Source organism: Lynx canadensis, chromosome B3 (genome assembly GCF_007474595.2).
Source record: "Lynx canadensis isolate LIC74 chromosome B3, mLynCan4.pri.v2, whole genome shotgun sequence".
In the NCBI taxonomy this organism is placed as follows: Eukaryota; Metazoa; Chordata; class Mammalia; order Carnivora; family Felidae; genus Lynx; species Lynx canadensis.
The window spans coordinates 115,063,855-115,076,405 of record NC_044308.2 but is presented as its reverse complement, the minus strand read 5'-3'; the positions used below and the strand labels follow the sequence as shown (position 1 = coordinate 115,076,405).

Genomic DNA, 12,551 nt, shown 5'->3' with positions numbered 1-12,551 from the left:
GAGGAGAAGAAGGAGAACAATTAAAATTCAGGGTCAGGAAGAAGTTCCAATTAAAAAAACACTCAGTATTCACAACTGGTGCACTATGGGACACTGGGGACATCTTGAGATCAGAGCAATCTTGTGATTGATGAGAAGCTTCCAAATAAGGGTTTAAGACTATTGATACTGTACACAATTGCTTCTTCAAGCAAACATCAAGTCTGGATGAACAGGTCTGGCATGTATTATTCTTACAATGGAATCAACGGCATTATTAATGCAGATATTAAATTTTGTACATTCACTCATTTATTCTACTAATAGTTAACAAACATCCCCTATACACCAGGCTCCAGGCCAGCTGTTGAGATACAGTGGTAATCAACATCCAGCACCTGCCCTCAGAGGCTAGAAACATCTTATAAGCTAATCTTGACACAATTAATTTCAACTTTTTCTATTAAAAAAGTGGACCCATGGACTACAACAATTAAAAATTTAAGAAAGGAGCACGCCATAATGTAACATGTAACCCCATGCCTCCAGAATTACACCTTTCTGTCGAAAGTTCTAAAGACTTTGATCGATGATCAATGAAGTGATATATAGGGTAATACTTAAAAGGAACTATATACTGACTGAAAGAAGAAAAGGCTCTTCAAACGATCAGAGAGGGTTTTTAAGACACCTCATTTGTTAGCAATCCAAATCAACAAACTTGATTAACATGAACTTAACCATGTTTTGACCACCTCGTTTCTCATATGTTCCTTTTAATATAGTTTTGTTGGGGGGTGCCTGGGTGGCTCAGTCAGTTGAGCGTCCGGCTTTGGCTCAGGTCATGATCTTGCAGTCGGTGAGTTCGACCCCGTGTCAGGCTCTGTGCTCCAGAGCTGCTGTGGAGCCTGCTTCGGATTCTGTGTCTCCCTCTCTGTCTGCCCCTCCCCCACTCCTGCTCTCACTCTCTGTCAACAATGAATAAACATTAAAAAAGAATTTAATATAAGTTTTGCGGTATCAGCTATGAACTGAGTGACACTCAGAAGAATCAGTGACCTTCAGAGAGAGTATGGGAAAGCAGTTCCATGAACGAACCCTTAGCACTCAGTCTGGTGCTAAGATTTTCCTCCTGTCACCTGCCAGCTGACACTGAAATACAACAGGTCAATGAGACCCGCAGCCCCAGTGGACAGAACTGGAAGACAGGGAAAGGTCCAACTTGAACAGCAGGGGAAGGATACTCAGGCTCAGAACTGACAAGCGACAGACACGTTACTTCAAGTCTGACGTTATGTTCAGCGCAATGATAAAGAACTGGATATTTAGTATGCGGTGATATGAGAATACAGGCATCTCTGCTCATCCCCTATTCTCTTCAAAGCTGCCATTTGCTTGTCCCTCACTCTTCACGTGCCTGCTTAAACATTAAATATGTACCATGGCTTATTATACGTCTGTCAAATAAAATTAGTGGGTCTGGTTAGGCTTAAGTTATGTTATTTGAAAGATCACGTATATGTGCAAATGTTTTCGGAATTGAAGGGGAAGACATTTTCAAATTAAATGAACAGGAAGATGTAAATTTATGAAGGGAATGCCTTGGAATTGAGATGTTTACCTTGTACTGGTTTTTACTCATAATTTCATTTTTCTTTATCATTTTATTTTTGAGACAGAGAGCGAGCAGGGGAGGGGCAGAGAGAGGGGGAGAGAGAGAGAATCCCAAGCAGGCTCCGCATGGTTAGCGAGGAGCCTGATCTGGGGCTTGAACTCACTAACCGTGAGATAGTGACCTGAGCCGAAGTTGGATGCTTAACCAACTGAGCCATCCAGGAGCCCCAATTTCATTTTTAGTTTGAGAGAGTAACTTAACTGAGAAACTCAACATAAAAGACCATAGATTCTGGTAGATCACAAAAAAATTGGATACTTGTCTAGATAAACTAGGAACGAATAAGACGTACCTTACTTAGTCCTAAGTATGTCACCATGGCCATAACTGGTGCTGCAAGCGCAAACACCAGTAAATGTTTTCTGATTCGATTCCGTTCTAGGCCAGCGTGCATTAAGAAGGAAACCAGCCCAAAAGCAGCTGGTGCCTGGAAAAAAAAAAATTAGTCTTAAATACTCTTAAAGTATGGATTGCTTCTATATTATGAAGTATATGTCATTGGACTGAATTCTCACTGAAAAAAAGAGGCATGGTACCAAGACTGAGCTCTGCCTTTTAGGAACTAATGTTCTAAGCTAAGAAAATATCCTGTGTGTGTGTGTGTGTGTGTGTGTGTGTGTTTTAGACAGTAGGAAGAGAGAAATAGTCAAGAAAAGATTATAAAAAAACAAGAATATTTACCAACAAAAATTATTATAAAATACAGAAATCTGTAGAGAATTTAGTAATTTGTGTATAGGACCATAAAAAAATCCCTTCCATCTAGTCAACTGTCTCAAACGAAGGGCAATTATGAAAATAGCTAAAAATATTTCCCCATTCCAGGAAAATGTTAATGACCAAAGAGAAATTTTAATTGTGAATATATTCAATATCAAATCTTTCACTAGGATTCCCCTTACCTTATGTAGCATTATTGCCACAAACACAATCAATTGGACGCTAGTCTGGGAAGTAGAGGCTGCCGCTCCTAAGGCAACACCATCAGCTAAATTTGGAAAAAACGAAACATAAAACATTATAAATACAACAACAACAGCATCTATACTAGTGTCCTAGTCTTATATGAGTTTTAGAGTCAGGTAGACCTGCATTTGATTCTGGGAAGGTTCTTTAACATTTCTCAACCTTAGTCTTCTCATCTCTAAAATGGGTTCAGTGAAGTATGTGTTCTTTGGGTTTTCATGAGGGTTAAATGAGATAACATTTGTAAGCTGCTTAGCACCTGGCCCCAAATATTCAATGTATCAGCTGTTATTAGAAAAGTATGATGCCAGAAAGTATATAAAGTATGTAAGTATATAAAGTCTATATAAAGTATTATAAGGTATAATCCACTGATTAATCAAACTGTAATAGCAGAAATAGCAAAGATTATAAAGAAAGCAACTCTGCATCTTGTAGATGAAAAAACACAACATAAGAACACTACAACTTTACAGAGATGATTTATACGTCAAAAGTAAACACTGGCTGGCTGGCTGGCTAAAGTTTTGTCAGATAGGCATGTTCTGTTAGAAAGGTCCAAGTAGGGGCGCCTGGGTGGCGCAGTCGGTTAAGCGTCCGACTTCAGCCAGGTCACGATCTCACGGTCCGGGAGTTCGAGCCCCGCGTCAGGCTCTGGGCTGATGGCTCAGAGCCTGGAGCCTGTTTCCGATTCTGTGTCTCCCTCTCTCTCTGCTCCTCCCCCGTTCATGCTCTGTCTCTCTCTGTCCCAAAAATAAATAAACGTTGAAAAAAAAAAAATTAAAAAAAAAAAAAAAAAAAAAAAAAAAAAAAAGAAAGGTCCAAGTAATAGCATGCCACATTTCACATGCCTTTGTCCTTCCCAGAATCCCACTACTAGGACTGGTCTTTGGTGATCATTCTAAGGCATGCCCAATTAGCAATGCTGAGCCTTCTGCATTCTACAGCCCACCTCTGCCTCAACTGGCACTTTAGGTATACACTGAGCAACAGGGCTATTCAGTATAAAAGTGTCAAAACTCTTTTCCAGATGAGGTTCTAGGGCAGAGGTCAGCAAATTTTTTTCTTAAAGGGCCAACGAGGAAATATTTCAGGTTTTGCAATTTGCTCTCTTGCAGCACTCTGCCATTACTGTTCGAAGAGCCACAGGTAAGATGTAAACAAGTGGGCATGGTTGTGTTCCCAAAAAGACTATTTACAGGCACTAAACTTTAAATTTCATGTAATTTTCAGGTGCCACAAAATATTTTCAACCATTAAACAATATAAAAACCATTCTTAGCTCGCAAAACCCTGACACTGAGTACGCCAGGGTTTATACTTGGGTTGGAGAACTTCATCACGAAACCCTCTCCCTGAAGGCCAGCCCAAGAGCTTTCATGGGGGTGGTCCCTGGGATGTAAACACTAAACTCCCCATGGTGCACCAGAAGAGAAAGGGCTCTCTTTCCAGTCCCGCCCTACCTGCAGCATGGACGACCAGACCCAGCGTGGTGGTGATTTTGGAATTGCTGGGCCTTGCTGTTTCTGGATCTGAAGTAAAAATAAGCGAGTCAGTCATTAAGCAATGTGAAACAGAAACTGTTAGAACGCTGTCCTGGAGGTGGAAGAATTCTTTCAAAGCTCTTAAAGTAGATTCTGTTTTCCTCCTGACTGTCTTTCCTCACGACTGGCTTCAAACACTTAGAAGTTTCTCCTGTCCTGAAAGAAGTGGGCAGGAGGGAACCCTTCATCTGCCCCAGCCTTCCCTGAACAGACAATACGTAAGCCCGAACTGCCTCAGCTGCCTTGCACCCCTGAGCGCTCCGGCTCTCCCTGGAAAGTGCTCTGTGGTCTCTCCTCACTTCTCTCCAGACCAACTGAATTGTCACTGCCTACCTGCTCCTCTCCCCAGCCTCCTGAAACTTTAGCTTTATTCCAAGACCAAAATGTCTATCGTGCTTGCCCTTCTCCACTTAATCGCCATCATCCTAACCTAAACTTTCATCAACTTGAACCTGACTTAGCAACAGGCTCCCAGCTGGTCTCCCCTAGCTCTCATTTCTCCCTCATCTGATTTGTCTTACACATCCTTGTCGGAATGCTCATCTCTGAATCACCACCCTTCTGACGTGCCAGTTAACTAGCTAAGAATCTGCTGCTTATCAAACTCAGTCCAAACTGCTCCATTCATAGGTTCTTAAGCTCTTTATCAACTGGTGTCATCTTATTTCTCACTATTCAGTCCAGTTAAACCAGCTTCTTTAACACCTTCTAACAAAACATTCTCATTCTCTCTTCCTCAAATCTCTCGTCTTTAATTCTTGGCATGTGCATAACTTCTCAGCTCCTCAGTCCAAAACACAGCCATTGTTCAAAGTCAATTCTAGGACTACTTCCCTTAAGAAAGAATTAAAGATCAATTCCAGCTCAAAAGGTTCCCCTCGCCAAGAGCTCTAAGTGCACATACTACTTCAGTTTCTTCTATACCACCACCTGAGATATGCAAAACTGTTTTCACTCAGGTCTGATGTCCCCAGACTGACTGTAAACTGCACAGAAGTGAATTTTCCACTTCTCTCCATTCCCTTTTCACATGTCTTACAGAATGTCGCACAGCAATGGACACCCAATAGCTGCTTAATAAATCCTTATTAGAGAGGGGAGAAAAACATTTCTCTGTATGAATGTTACTGCTATAATAGGAAATATACCAGCAAGTCAATAATGTCCAAACAATGTAAAGTTAAAGATGAGGACATCAAAATGCCAGATGAAATGACAGATGGACATTGGCCAAATAAATTCCAAGGGATTTAATCTTCTGGGGGAACCCAGCACATAGGAAGAATGGTTTACAGTGGGAAAAAACACATACAAGTAAAGTAACATGTTATCTTTTTACTAAAAATAAAATTATCTTCTAATTAAAATACTACAAGGAAGGGAAGCTAAAGCCCCAGTTGGTCTGAGACAACAAATATTTCAGTATCGCCCCAAAATGTGAAGACTATCATATTATACTGTGTGATAAGTTTGCTTTGACTTTTCTAGTTATAAATAGCATCTTAAATAAAAATTAGAGGCTTTACAATTAAAACGCAGTTTTTATAAATCTATAGGAAAAGACTGCTTTAGCATAAATTTAATAAATGAATTTTTACTGAGATTTAACAATAGATAAAACCCTGCAGATAATTGGTAAAACCAGATTACTAGATACATGAAAGCCAGCAAAAACAGTGACTTCAAAGATAAAACAGGAAGAAGAATAAAGGAACACATGCTATTTTTAATTCTTTGTATAGTATCATAGGGCACTAGTGGGTCTTTAAGTGCATTTAAAATCAAAACTGACAAGAATCGCAAAAATGTCATCGAGGCCACTGTGGGCAACTATGTAACGTAGATGGAATCAGATCCCATCCAACCAGAGGGTGTTTCTCATTTGCTATTTGGTAAAAAAGCACACAAATAAAAGCATTTACTTCTAAATCAGCTTCCCAATACATGTAAGACCATTAAAAAAAAAGTGCATGGAAAAATACTGAAAAGAAACAGTAAATGCAAGATTAACAAACGAAACAAAAAATAGCCTTGGACTAAAAAGGCTAAATTCAATTCCATGAATTTTGAAAAAAAAAACCTTTTATTTGGAAATAATTTCAAATCTTCAGAAAGTTCTGACAATGTTAAAAAAAACACTCACACACTCCTTTCTCAGAACGACCTACTGTCTAACACTTTGCCCCATTTGCTTCATTATTTGTGTTCATGTTCTTTTTCTATCCATACTACACACACACACACACACACACACACACACACACACTTGTTTTCTGTACCATTTCAAAGTAAGTTGCATACATCATAACTCTTTATCCCTAGATATTTCAAAGTATATTTCCTTAAGAGGAAGGACATTTTCTCATATAATCACAGCACAGTTATCAACTTCAGTAAATCTAATATTGATACTTTTTTCTAATCTCTCTTGCATATTCTAATTTGTTAACTGTCCAGGAAGGTCTTTCAGAGCATTTTTCCCTCCCAGGAAGGATCCAGTCTGGGATCATATATGCACTTACTTGTTTCTCTGTAGTTCCCTTTAATCTGAACCATTTTCTCTGCCTTTGACTTTTGCGACATTGGTATCTTTGAAGAATACACGTCCCTTCCCTCAGCCTTTCTTGTTTTTTAACAGACTGATCCTTCCTTTTTGGGTTTGTCTGATGTGTCCTTAGATTATGCATTCTGAATACAGGCTGAATATGCACGCTGAATACTCTACAGATGCTGCCTCTCAGGATGTCACATCTAGACGCACAGAATGTACATCTGCTGCTTACTAGTGGAGTGAATTTTGGATTATATCCTGGACACTGTGAACGTTATCTTGTGGACACTCTGAATTCTATTATATTCCTCCAAAGAGCGTTGCTTTTTTTTTTTTTTTTAATTTTTTTTTTCAACGTTTATTTATTTTTGGGACAGAGAGAGACAGAGCATGAACGGGGGAGGGGCAGAGAGAGAGGGAGACACAGAATCGGAAACAGGCTCCAGTCTCTGAGCCATCAGCCCAGAGCCTGATGCGGGGCTCGAACCCACGGACCGCGAGATCGTGACCTGGCTGAAGTTGGACACTTAACCAACTGCGCCACCCAGGTGCCCCTGAAGAGCGTTGCTTTTGTGTTGTGCTTTAAGTAACTTGGTTTAGCTCAAACTGCAAAGTCTGTCTTCTGGGAAGCTGCTCAAATCCTGGTTTAGTTCTCTCATCTTTAGCTGAGTCTGCCCACAAAAGAATGGTTCAGGGCCTTGCCAGACTTGGGTAGAATTTATACATAAAATGTGGGGTTGTACCTTCCAGTGGCTATAGTTACCCTGAACTCTGTCCTCTGGTTCCTTAGGCCTGAGAGACTGAGTTTTCTATCAGTTTTAGCTACCTCACTGGGCACTGACTGCTTAAAAGCAGCAAAAATAGGAACTCACCCTGTTCCACAGGTTGACTCCCCTCCAGAATTTTCCTGTTTTGGGTCACTCTCCAGTGTCTTTAGGTATTTTTAGGCAGTACAAATAGGAACTCACCCTGTTCCACGGGTTGACTCCCCTCCAGAATTTTCCTGCTTTGGGTCACTCTCCAGTGTCTTTAGGTATTTTTAAAAAATATATGCCCAGAGTTTATAATTATCTGTAAGGAGGCTGGTCTGATGGGAACTTATTTGCCCACATTGAAAACAGATGCCAGTGACATTAGTTTTAATCATCTGGTCAAGGTATTATTGGATTTCTTTGTTTAGTTACTTCTTTTTCCTTTGCAACTAATAAGCAAATCAAAATTCATCTCCTAGATGCAATATTCATTGGTGATTCTGGCCTGAGCCAGTTTTTACTATGAGGATTGCAAAAATGATTTTCTAATGCCAGCACCCTTTCCACATTTACAAGTTGGCCTTTAGCAACCTACTGTAAACAAGCATCTTCCCTTCTCCTTCTCTCTCTCTCATGTGGATGTGCTCACTGATCCTCATTTTTTCAATGGTTTATACTTCGTTACTATTCTTAATTATATTGGAGCTCAAATTGTCCTATATCTGGCCAGTGGGAGCCCCTTCAAGCTGGCTCTATATTCCGTGACAAATTTCCATTTTCTTCCTTCCTATTTTTTTTAATTTTTATTTTTTTATGAGCACTAGATGTTCCAAGCTCATTTTGTACTTACCCTGCCCCTGTCCTGGAATCAGCCATTTCTCTGAAGAGCCCTGGTATGCTCATTGCTAGTGAGGTGTCTTTACTTCTAGGCCCTCTCTGCAGACAGAGCTAAGACATACATACATGTATACATAAACACACACGTATATATGTACACATATACACACATATACACATATACATTTTAGAAATCATGAGTCCAATAGCTCCAATTCCAGTCCATCCCTACAGAGGTTCTTTCTGGCCTTCCCCCATTTCAGATTTGTATGTCCCCTCTTCCACAGTGAGAACTCTGGTTCCACCAACATCAACACACTTACTCATTTGCTCAATCTTATAATACACCTAAAATAGTTTCAGAATTGTTTTCACCTATGCCATTACAAAAAGCAAAGCCTAATAAAGAGTTCAGTAATTGTTTAATGCTTCTTCCCCCAACTCCATCCAAAACTAAAAATATATAGTCAAACATTACATTCATAAGTCACTTAAATTCATTTTTTTTTAAACCCCTTCAGTGTGATTGTTATTCATCCGAATTACAGTTCATCTGCTTCAGTTAGCTTCCCCTATCCTTGTTGATTTCATTTTATTTTTTGAATATAGGAAATATCAACATGTTTCCAAAAGTCAAAGCTATATTAAACAGGCCTGCCCAGGGAAGTGTCATGCCCTCCTGAAACTCTGCTACCCTATCCTACCCTGCACCCGCTTCTTACACGTAACTAACCGTTGTCTAACTGGTCTTGTTTTATTCCCCCTTCTTTCTTACACAAAATGTAGTATATGATGGAAACTAATTTACATTTCAGCTTTTTTCCCCCACTTAACAATATCTCCTAGAAATCTCTCCCTATCAAGTCACAGAGATCTGATTCCTCACTCTCTTTCACAGTTACCTAGAACTCCATTATATGCACACATCACACTTCATTCAACCAATTTCCGTGACTGGACATTTAAGTGGTATTACAGTGGTAAATAATGTTGTACTAAATAATCTTGTGCATGTGTATTTTCATAGTGGAGCTATATTATCAGGAGCAATTCCTACAAATAGGACTTTGGGGTTGAAGGGTTAATACAAGTGCAGTTTTGTTACATATTGCCAAGCTCTCCTCTGCAGGGGCTGTACAATTTTGCATTCCCACAGCAATAGATGAGAGTGTGTTTCACCGGAGCTCTGATAACAGAGTGTATTGTCAAGCTGTTGAAGTTTTGCCTGACAGGTAAGAAATGACATCTCGGCAGAGTTTTGATTTGCATTCTTAAGTGAAATTGAACATCTTTTTATATGTTTAAGGACCATTTTAATAACTTTTTATGAACTATCTGTTCATGTCTTTTGCCTGCTTTTCCACTGATTTTTTTTGTAGGCCAAGGATTCTTAACCTGGGGCCCACATAGAAGAACACAGGTAGAATGTAGGGGATGCCTGTGACCTTAACGTGGAAAAAACCCCGCATTTTAATTTTTACTAACCTCTAACTGAAATCTATTATTTCCTTTAATTGTGAACATAGACAATATGCTACAAGATCAGCACTACCTATACTCTATTGCCAATAGTAATCAGATAATTTCATATTATTTTACAGTTGTAAATATCTTCATATTCTTGCTTTCACTCATCACTATTTTAAATTTAAGGGCTTATAATGCCTCCACATTGCATGATTACAGTCTTCTTGTCTGTAGATGCTCATGTGGCAAAGCTGGGCCACTCTCCGGTAACTCTTCACCTACAGTCATTCAGGCAACTAAACAGCAAAAGCCATGGGATCTCTCACTGGGGACCAAGATATCTATGCTGCTCTCCAACAGTTCCTATCTGCAAAGTTCTCTGTCAGTGTATTTGAAAAGAGATATTTATAAATCCCTATATCACCAAACCCCAAGAGTTTGATGCAACTCTTCCAAATTTATTTTTGTCATGGATCAGAATTTTTTTTTATTTAATACAAACCATATCAAAGATGCTGACCTAGCCAAAGATGAATTCATTGATCTTAAGACAAAAAAGTTACTTGGCTGGCTTGTTGGTGGAGCATGTGATTCTTGATCTTGGGGACGTGAGTTCGAGCTCCATGCTGGGGGTAGAGTTTACTTTAAAAAATAAATTAAAAAATTATTTTAAAAATTTCTTTAAAAACTTACTGTATCTGGAGTTAAATTTAAAGTCTTAGAGAACTGTAGTTGAGAGAAGTTTAGCTTTCTTTGGAAAGCAAGCTATGAATGTGTTTAAGTATATCTGTAAGAAAATATCTTTGTGAATCAGGGTTCTCTATACTAGTAACCATTAAAACAGAAAACCAAATCAACTGAATGTTCAACATGACACTCTGTTGCCTTGTTAAAGCCCATCTCACAACTTAAGATTTTTAGCGAGCTAAGCAACAAAAGCTGTCATGCTGATGTCCTAAAAAATAAAATTTAACTCCACCTTGCATATGATTTAAATATATTATATCTTGTTAATTAATGCATCAATAAAGAAGATACACATTACTGTATCATACATTTGTTTTTAACGTTTTAGAACTATATTTCAATATAACTGGGCTTTCTCTGCAATTCTATGCATTATGCTTTACCCATTTAAACACATTCAAAAAGTCCACAGGCTTCAGAATGTCTAAGGGCTCCACGGCACAAAAAAAGTTAAGAATTTCTGTGCTAGACTCTCAATGAGACAGTTTTAAGATTAATAACCCACTGAGCACTCCCTTGTGCCATGTCACAACTCACTAGCTCCCCCAACTGAATAAAATGCTCACCAGAACCCAAGAAAGACGAGTTTTCAGCACTAAATAAGCCCATTGATACATACTGAATTGTTTAATCATCTGTGACTTTCTAAACTGCAAATTTATTGCACTGCCCATAAAGCGCTGGGGCTACTTACCATCAGTAGAATGCACATGGGAGCTGCCAATCTGGTCTACGAGCAACATGAAAACGAAGCCCAGAACGAGGGAAACGCCAATGTAGGCATGCAGCTGTGTATGGTCATGGCTGTGCTCATGTTCATGGACAACTGGTATTTCTGCTTTGTCTGATGCAATAACATTCTGTGTCTCACTCGCTTGGTGGTGCTTACCTAGAGTAGAATGAACCATAAAGAGAAAAGGTTGTCCCCCTTGAAACATTTTCACATAGAAGCTTCCATTCCTCTGCATTTCAAGCCCTACTTACTTTACTGCAAAGACATCTACTTCCTGTATCGTAATCCAGCCAATCATAAACTCCTTTTGGCATGTAGACCTTTTAACTGCCCATTATTCTCAAAACCTAGGAAGTGGAAGCAAATCACCAAGCAAGAAAGCAGTCATATTCCCAAGTGATATCGTCCTCTTTCCTGGCTGAGAAATTCCTGCCAATATCATCAGAAACTACAGTGAGTTTTACTCTGATGAAAACAGGTGAATGAAGAGCAGTAATAACGAAAATAATTTTAACCAAGTGGATCTGGTTTCACACCTAGGTTGATCTAGAAATTGCAAATGAAGAGTAAACTGAGTATAAAAATTGTGTAAGTTTTATGAAAATATATTTATAAGATATAAATATAACATTTTATAAAATATAAAATCATATATTCATAAAAAATATCAGGAGGCAATCACTAACTAGAAACCAAAAGGGCAGAGCAGTTTACGAGGCACATCCTTCAGTCTAAATTCAGTTCTAGAAATACAACTGCTGAGATACTCCATATTACAGGAAGTGGCACTTGGACAGGTAATACTTCCTAGTTTATATTCACATATGACACTCAAAGCATAAATACTTCAAGGCCAGAATCCTGATCTTTGCTGTGTTTCATGTTAACACATTAGACATTATTCATTCATACTTGGATTAAGCATTTTTACCTTTGATCAAAGAAATTACTCGTTGTAATTTTTAGATCCTTGTAATATTTTAGATTCTGCCTTCTTTTTTTTTTTTAAGTTTATCTATTTGAAAGACAGCGAGTGTGTGAGTGCGCACATGAGTGGCGGAGGGGCAGAGACACAGGGAGAGAGAGAGAATCCCAAGCAGGCTCGGCACTGTAAATGCAGAGCCTGATGTGGGGCTTGAACTCAGAAACCATGAGATCATGATATGAGTCAAAGTTGGATGCTTAACCGACTGAGCCACCCATGCGTCCCTGCCTTAATTCTTTATTTAAAAAAAAAAAAATTTTTTTTTAGTGTTTTTATTTATTTTTGAGACAGAGAGAAGCACAACATGAACACGGG

The 12,551-nt window shown here is 38.9% G+C and overlaps 1 protein-coding gene across 1 annotated transcript in view; it reads right to left on the bottom strand.

Annotated features, from left to right (window-relative positions):
* The window catches only part of SLC39A9 (solute carrier family 39 member 9), a 53,521-nt gene that overhangs the window by 3,091 nt on the left and 37,879 nt on the right, over window positions 1-12,551 (bottom strand). Inside the window, exons 3-6 of the mRNA XM_030319416.1 lie at window positions 11,213-11,407; window positions 4,084-4,152; window positions 2,557-2,642; window positions 1,947-2,081 (exon numbers count right to left, since the gene is read on the bottom strand). Of these exons, the coding sequence (XP_030175276.1) occupies window positions 1,947-2,081; window positions 2,557-2,642; window positions 4,084-4,152; window positions 11,213-11,407 (485 nt within the window). The remainder of the gene's footprint in view (window positions 1-1,946; window positions 2,082-2,556; window positions 2,643-4,083; window positions 4,153-11,212; window positions 11,408-12,551) is intronic.